This window comes from Phragmites australis, chromosome 10, assembly GCF_958298935.1.
Source record: "Phragmites australis chromosome 10, lpPhrAust1.1, whole genome shotgun sequence".
Lineage (NCBI taxonomy): Eukaryota > Viridiplantae > Streptophyta > Magnoliopsida > Poales > Poaceae > Phragmites > Phragmites australis.
The window spans coordinates 27,902,590-27,910,819 of record NC_084930.1 but is presented as its reverse complement, the minus strand read 5'-3'; the positions used below and the strand labels follow the sequence as shown (position 1 = coordinate 27,910,819).

Genomic DNA, 8,230 nt, shown 5'->3' with positions numbered 1-8,230 from the left:
AAGAGCGGAGACCGAAGCTCGGAGGATGAAGGGATACAACAAAGCCCAGAGGATGAAGGGATACGATGAAGTTTCGAGGATGAAGGGATACAACGAAACTCAGAGGATGAAGAGATACAATGAGAAGAATTTTTGCAAGAGAACGAATGCCTACCCCAAGAGGAGCCTATGGATTAACGAGAGTCTGGCGGGAAGACGACCAAAAGGAGTTCGTTAGTAGCCCCAAAGAGCGACCCGTCGCGAGTCCATTGGGACACGTGTCGAGCTCAGTTAGGTTAGGGCTTTGCAAATGTACATTGACTGCAATACCCAAGAATATTCCGGGATTATTTATAGAGCCAAGTGAAATATTCCTGTAGATAAGGGATATAAGTGTAATGACGATTAAGGTGATTGAGATATGACTATAAATACCCTACCTAACTGATGTAATGTTAAGAGAACAGTTATACACCAACTGTTACGAATCTATTGTTCGCTATCCCAACATACATCATGTGGTGTAGCATAATACTATAATCTGCAGCTGAATCATTATCATAGGTTTAAAAGAACTCAAATCCTCGTTGTACCTTCACTATAAATTTGTCGCAGAAACAAGGACTCCACACCGAAAAAAAAAAAATCTCTGACTTTACCCATCTCAATATTTCTCCCACTTTGGAGAGACAGAGAATCCAGTTCCGTGTAGGACTGTGTCTTTGTTAAAGATCTGTAAAACCCGTAAAACGGCTTAGATTAATTAAGAGAGAAAAATGTACATACAACATGTAAGACACATACTGGGTTGGTTGCATGCACACCGCGTAGGCGAGCTGCGAGCATGAGTCGACGACCACCACCACCACGGTGCCACGGCCGTGCCGAGCCAACAAGCCCGACGTGCCAGGCTTAGCATCGTCGGCGTGGCGTGAGGTGCCGCCGTGCCACCGCATGGAAGGTGTTGGCGCGTGCATGGGCAGCCTCCGCATCACCAAACCTGTGGGCAAAGAAGCCCAGCACCCACCGCTCGTGGCCCAACCCACTTCCCACTACCACAGGCTGCGACCCAACGCCTCGCCTCGACTCACAGTCCCAGACCGCCGGTCCCGCCCCCTCCGCCCCACCCCAAACCCTCCCGCCGCACGCCAGCCGGGCTCGCGGTGCCGTCGGGGACTCCTCCCCACCCCTCCGCTCTCACCCGGCTCGTCCCCTACTCGTTCGCCCGATGACGAGGAGCAACGGAGCGAGCGGCAGCGGCGGCAGGCAGCAGCAGCAGGCGTCGGCGGGGAAGCTCCCCCGGAAGCGCTTCTACCGCGCCCGGGCGCACAGCAACCCGCTCAGCGACTCTCACTTCCCGGTCCCGGTATCACCGGACGAGTTCGGCCTGTCGCAGCACTACCCGCGGTACTTCCCGGCCGACAAAGGTGGCGGCGAGGAGGCGCCGCCGCCGCCGCGGATCCGCTTCGCGGACGTGGGGTGCGGGTTCGGAGGGTTGCTCGTTGGCCTCTCGACCCTGTTCCCGGACACGCTCATGATCGGCATGGAGCTGAGGGATAAGGTGACTATGATTTTGTTCTTCTTTCCCCTTGATTTGTCTGGCTGCCTTGTAGAGTCGTTGTGTCCATGCTAGAAAGGTAATAGTAGCATGAAGATAAGCGATGCATTGGGCACGGTTTACAAATAACAATAAGGCGAAAATTCAGAAAGAACTCAACTTTGCCAAATGCTAACTGAAAGATCATGTACACAATTTGAAGAAACTGTTACAGTATACGGTATATGATACACAAGATCTAATTGTTATGGTAGGATAGGATTAGGTTTCATCTTATCTCTAGGGTTGCTTAATATGTAAGCCGTTTGTACTTTATATATTCAGTGCTCTAGACTTAATGAAATACATCGACAATATTCGATCAATCCTCATACTCTTTCATGTTATCATGAGTTTAGGTTTTGATCCTATGCCACAAACCCTAGCCGCCATCCCCTCCACTCCGCGCGCCCCCGGGAAGATCGATCTCCATGATCTCCGCTGGAGGCAACGTCACCCGTATCTAGGGCTTACGTCATCGATTGTGTTGATCGGCCACCCTTGAGTCTTTTTTTTATCTGTTGATTGGATTTTTCTCTCTTGTCGACCGGCGTTTCTTTTAGGTTTTACCAATCCAAGATCGGTTTGCGTCGCCCGTCGACCTCACGTGCCTCTTCTCCGACCCCGGCAACGGCTACACCAGCTCCTTCACCCGTGCGGCCCGGTTGGCTGCTCTTCGTCGACTCCACTTGTGCGGCATGGCGATCGTGCAGAGAATGCGCAAGTGTGCATGGCCCTTGCGTCGTCACCCGGCTGCCTTCTTCATAGGCGTCATCCACGTCGCCTACAACCGTGTGACGCGGCTCCGTCCGCACGCGTCGACTGCACCGGCTGCTCCTGCATGTCTCCGTTCGTTGGTTCGTCACGTGCCCGTCACCACACGTCTGGCCGTTGCTGGCTGCCGGTGTCTCCGTCCACGCATCTCCATGTCCCCGTCCAGGTCAGCGTCATCCCGCACGTTTGTTGACACGTCGCGCGTCCTCACGCCTACACCCGGCTCCGCATGCGTTCTCGCAACGACGTGGATGCCCCCGCGTCACCCATCTGAATCCGTCTTCGCCTGACCACGCGTTCACATCGCCCTGACCATGCCGTCGCATGCCATGTCGCCCCGACCACGCGGTCGCTTGACCACGTCACACCTACCTCGACCCCTTCGCTCGACCACATGTGGCGGCATCCCCGTCTCCATGCCGACTCCAACCGTGCGGCGTGGTTTTGTCCGCATGCGCCGACCCCGACCATGCGCTGAACCACATCGACCCTGGCCATGCGCTGAACCACGCTGACCCCGACCATGCGCTAGACCATCTACATGCCCTCTGACCACGGCAACACCCGGGCTCGTGGCGCCCTAGGGACGCCTTCACGCGCCGCTACTCGGTTGCCACGTTTCGCACACCCTTGTCGCTGGTTTGTTGCCACCTCCACCAATTGGGACCCCTGCTTGGACTGCCTCGCGCGCCCTCGGCCTGATCAGCCGATTGCATACGGTTCGTCCCAACCGATGGCAATGGCTCTCGTCCTCCTGGTCCACGAGTACGCGCGTCTTCCCGAGCAGCAGGGCTACTGCTGCGTCGTCTTCAGGCCGTAGTGTTGCCGCCTTTGGTCCGTCCTTCCACAGCGCCGCCACACCCTCGCTAGCGCGGTTCGGCCAAACGAAGGATCTTGTCGTCGCCCTTCATCGCCGTCCCGCGCATCACAATGCTTTGGCCGACTGACGTTGCCTCTCTCGGCGTGTCATCGACGCCCTTAGTCATCACGTTGTTCGGGTCTTTTTTGCCAGCTTCTTCGAGCACCGCCTCCACGCTCTCGGATCCTGCTGTCGCCGCTCCAGGCCGTTGGTTCCTCTACCATCTTCGTCCAGCACAACCTCGTCGCCAACGTCGTAGTCTCCTCTTTGACCTCTTTGTCTAATCCGGCATCTGCGGGTTGCATCGGCACCTTCTCCTCCTCGCCGCTCTACACACTGCGACCGTTGAGGCCTTCTCTGTTGGTTCCTCAAACACTGGCGCATGGTTGGGCTCCTTACCTTCGCACACCCGGTACTGGCAACACCGATGTGTGCCTTCATCCCCGACGTGTTCCCAGGCTTCGTAAACCCGGTGCACGTCTCGCCCTCGACGGTCTAGACTAAGTCGACTTCGGCATGGACCTCCTCTCAACGATCGTCTCGTCCGCGTCACCGTCTTCTTCCCTCAAGCCTTCTTTCGCTCGTCTTCATGGAGCCTCTAGAGCTCGTGGCTTCATGTGCGGCTCCCTCGACCACAGCAACCCCAACCATGGCTATCTCACGCATGGCATCCTTGACCATGGCTACTCGTCTCGCTCTCAGGTACCTCGACTTCGGCATAAAGGGCTACCATCTGCATGGGCAACTTGTCGGTTTCTCCAATCATAATATCTGCATCGCGTTGCTTCGACTACGGGGGGATGTCATTCGTGTTCCTCTCCAGTCTCATTGTCTGTAATGCTCCTGCTATTACTGCGAAGGATGTTAGAGTATATGGTATATGATACACAAGGATCCGGTTGTTATGGTATGATATAATTAGATTCCATCTTATCTTTAGGGTTGCTTGGTATCTAAGCCATCTTTACTCTATATATTTAACCCTTGATGCTCAATGCAATACATCGACAATATTCCACCAATCTTCAATACTCTTTCAGAAACTATTAATACTTGATCTTGTATAATGCATATCGTGTAACATTGTAAATTCTTAGTAGACCAATGATGCAATAGATTTCAATCGAGTCTCTGACACTATTACTATTCAGCTCCACAAACTTCTTTTTCATAAAAGAAAGGATTTTGCGTCAACTTCAGAGAGTATAACTGAGCATATGCTGCTTTTCTACTTAGCAAAGGATGTCAAAGGTTGTCGTTGAGGCATCTTTTTAATTCAAATAGCCTAGTTCAGAATTCAGGGGGGCAATATCTGAATTCATTTTTTTTCCTTGTCATTTATTCTGGTACAGGTAACTGAGTATGTCAAAGAGAGAATTTTAGCTTTAAGAGCATCAAACCCAGGACAGTATGACAACATATCTGTTGTGCGCACCAATTCGATGAAATACATCCCAAACTACTTTAGGAAGGCTCAGCTCTCCAAGATGTTCTTCCTGTTCCCTGATCCTCACTTCAAGGAGAAGAACCACCGAAGGAGGGTTATCAGCATGCAGTTACTTGATGAGTATGCTTATGTGATGGAAGCGGGAGGAATCATATATACTATTACTGATGTAGAGGAACTTGGAGAATGGATGCGGTCATGTCTGGAGAAACACCCACTATTTGAAGCTGTTCCGGGTGAAGAGATAAAAGCCGATCCAGTTGTCAAATTACTGTCTACTGCAACTGAAGAAGGCCAGAAGGTCGCTAGAAATGGAGGGCAAATTTTCCCGGCCATCTTCAGGCGCATCTCCTTACAAGAAGAATAGGCCACTTTGGAGGTTACTAGGTCCTGGTGCGCTTCCCTAGATTGTGTTACATGTATGTGTCATTTCGATATATTTGCGTAGCATAATTTTTGCTGTTGAAGGTGTATCGATTACTACTTTCCATTGTTCTGCGGACCAAAATGTTGGCTCTAGATTACGAGACCACATGGGTGTCTGAGCTCCTTGTTACCTTTTATACGACTTGTAGCTGCTTGCATGTATGATTACATGCTAGGAAGTGTGCAAACACTTTTCTCAAATGCCTAGGTTCCAGGTACATTTCTCCAATGTGTATGCAATTCTGTCTAATTTCCAGAGAAATTTGTTTATGTAGTCTCATTCGCCAGTAAAAGGCCATTTGTTTTAGACTTTTAGTACAAATCTATAGTATGAGAATATCTCATACAAATGAAGTTTCCTTTGTTGTGAACTCCAGCTCCGATTTTGATTTAAAATGGAAGACACTAGACAGTTTTATGACATTGTATGGTTGGATAATTCAATTACAATCTGCGGCCAGCCTGATACAATTACAGTGAGATCACTTGATTGAGGCAAACTATTTGGCCATAACAACTCTTGGATACACAGCTGGATGCTAACAGGTACAACTTTAAATATTGCCTTCGGCACAAGCAATATCGAAACAAACAGCTAAAACAACTCCAAGATGACCAGAGCATGTACAATTTAATAGAACAGCTGCATAGCAAATCTGTCAGGTCGCCTGCATTTTTGAACCCTATCATCTGAAATTGATAATTTCTTTCTTGTGCTTTTCACTGCATCTGGTGTCTTGCTACTTCTACATAAGTTTTTCATGAATCAGGGTTAGAACAATGGTGGTTCAGATAATGAAAGGAACAACGAATTCCCTGAACAATTGGAAGATTGTACATGGCTATTCTTGCAAATATTTCCTCTCTTTGTCTCAAATCTGTGGCAGAACAAAATCACAAATTTCTATTTGCTGGAATAAGTTTGACAAGCTTTGCCAGATCATATGACTTGAAATCCCTTCCAAAACATAAGCTCAGATCCAATGCGGTCCTTCCATCCTGTAACGTGTGCATAGAAAAAACCCAGACAATTTCATTGAGTTCAGACGTCAATTTTGGTTCTGAGGTCACATAAAAAGGATAAAGCATTTATCCATGTAGCTAGAAGAGCAAGCATGCATCGGGAGGAATAGTTGTATAAACATCCAGAAGATCAAGGAGTTGTTTAACATGATTCGTGAAGCAACACAAAAACAAAAAGACATGAACATGTAGGCAAATAGAAGCTGCAGCATTGATAATATGAAAAAGAGAATTTGGAATTGCACTGTTGATCAACAAACACATTAAACCTCAGAGGCATACCTTGGTTCTTCTTGTCCTATCAGCACCATTGACAAGCAAGACCTTTGCTATGTCTCTATTTCTACTTTGTATGGCTAAATGTAGCGGTGTCCATCCATCCTGAGAGAAAGGAACGTATTATAAAAAGAAAAATCACATGTCCCTTGAGATTATAAGAAAAGTGTGCCCATTTAACTTACATTATCAGCAACATTGACATCAACCTTGTACTTAATCAGTAACTTCACGGTTTGCAGGGCACCAGCTTGAACAGCATAATGTAATGGTGTGGCTCCATCCTGCACATCGATGGATTTAATTCAAGGGCCAACATAAAGGAAAATCTCAAGATTAGAATGACAATTGCATTCTTGCCCTGAGGGACAAAACCAATGTGACAACAGTTAATGTTGCTTCAAAAAGTTTTCCAAATTCGAACTGAACTTCACTCTTGTGAAATTACCTAAGAAACAATTCACAAGAAGAGATTGTGCTAGTTACCCACTTACCCTATCTCTAACGTGGGGATTTGCCCCTTTTCTTAGGAGATGGCTAATGACAGCCTCTTTTTTGCCTATGACCGCCTTGTGAAGAGGGGTGAAACCATCCTGAATCAGAAACACTCCCAAATTAACACCGTTGCCCCAGATGCAGTTTCTGAGCCATCAATAATGGAAAATCAAAAGCACATAACCTACTCTATCAAGTAAATTGATGTCAACACCACTGTCCAGCAACTTGTCCATGAGAGGTATCTGCAGTGCCAACGCGTAGCTATGAAGCGGATGCCATTTTGGCTGCACCAAAAGATGCAATTTCAGGAGTTAGAATCGACTCCAATATTTCAGAGAAGCAGTTAAATCCACATTCATTTGAAGCTGCCAAGCTGGACATATTTGGATTACTGAACTGCAGCGACAATGTAAGAAACGTACCACATCATTGAGAAAAACTTAACTGATGATATTTTAGTGACATCAGGCATCTCGTGCTGGTCCAAGATAGCCTTTTCTTCTGGCGTCAAGAGGAGCTCAATTTCTAGGCAAACAAAATATTTGCAGAATTCAGTGAAGGACCTGAAGCAGTACGGCGAAATGCCGAAACGAGAAGCATAACAGCGCGATAATTTCTCAGAGAAATCAATTGCACATGCTAAGCTGCATATAATTTCTCAGAGTAAGCCAAGGAACGGATAACGAAGTAATTTGCCTGGGCAAATCAACAAATACCTTGCCGGAGCTCCTGTTCTTGCTGCCGTGCCGTCTCGAGCCTGGAGAACGGCGAGGGGGACGGGAACGGAGAGCGTTTCCTTGGTCCTGCCGCTTCCTCACCTTCGTCCTCGTAGTCGCTACCGGACCCGTCGTCCGGCTCCTCCCAGAAGACGTCGCCGTCGGAGGACGCGGCGCGCGGTGCGGCCCGGAGGCCAGCAGAGAGCGGTCGCGGAGGCAGAGACGGTGGGTGGAGAGGCAGTGGAGGGCGGAGAGTGGCGGCGCGGAGGAGAAGGACAAAGGAGGCGGGGGTGGTGGCCGAGGAGGCCGTGGCTGCCCATGGGAGCATCTCGTGACGCTCCTCCGGCTCCTGTTCGTGCTCGTCCCCGCAGTCGCAGGCTTCGCTCACCCTCGCCTCGGGCTGGATAGGAAGGGAATGTATCTCGCCTATTTGGAAATTGGAAAGCAAAAATTTCAAACAAACAGTTCATCATTTATCGTAAGATGATGTAAAAATTCATCTGTTCAAAGTAATTTATCAGTGCGTTACCAAGGATTTTTATATCTGTTAAAGTCCTCGTTACTTTATACTAAACTCAGTTAATGCCTACATGTTAGAACCAGACATAGCTAATACCCAATACACCATTGCAAAA

General features: G+C 48.7%; 2 protein-coding genes across 3 annotated transcripts; one reads left to right on the top strand and one right to left on the bottom strand.

The window, feature by feature from the left end:
• The first annotated feature begins 1,078 nt into the window (after positions 1–1,078).
• On the top strand, positions 1,079–5,217 carry LOC133930560 (tRNA (guanine-N(7)-)-methyltransferase-like). Its single transcript, XM_062377226.1, has 2 exons — positions 1,079–1,540; positions 4,562–5,217. Exons 1-2 carry the CDS (start codon positions 1,208–1,210, stop codon positions 5,021–5,023), a joined length of 795 nt encoding a protein of 264 aa, XP_062233210.1. The 5' UTR covers positions 1,079–1,207; the 3' UTR covers positions 5,024–5,217.
• A 248-nt stretch (positions 5,218–5,465) lies between these two features.
• Positions 5,466–8,044, bottom strand: LOC133930559 (ankyrin repeat domain-containing protein EMB506, chloroplastic-like). Of its 2 annotated transcripts, XR_009911774.1 has the most exons (8): positions 7,596–8,044; positions 7,325–7,404; positions 7,065–7,163; positions 6,876–6,974; positions 6,567–6,665; positions 6,388–6,486; positions 5,921–6,081; positions 5,466–5,828 (listed from the first exon to the last, which is right to left on the bottom strand). XR_009911774.1 is itself a non-coding variant. In XM_062377225.1 (7 exons), exons 1-7 carry the CDS (start codon positions 7,921–7,923, stop codon positions 5,977–5,979), a joined length of 909 nt encoding a protein of 302 aa, XP_062233209.1. In that variant the 5' UTR covers positions 7,924–8,044; the 3' UTR covers positions 5,466–5,976. The 2 variants fall into 2 exon arrangements, 1 of the variants encoding a protein (XP_062233209.1); XM_062377225.1 differs by having other exon boundaries at positions 5,466–6,081.
• Between the last annotated feature and the right edge of the window lie 186 nt (positions 8,045–8,230).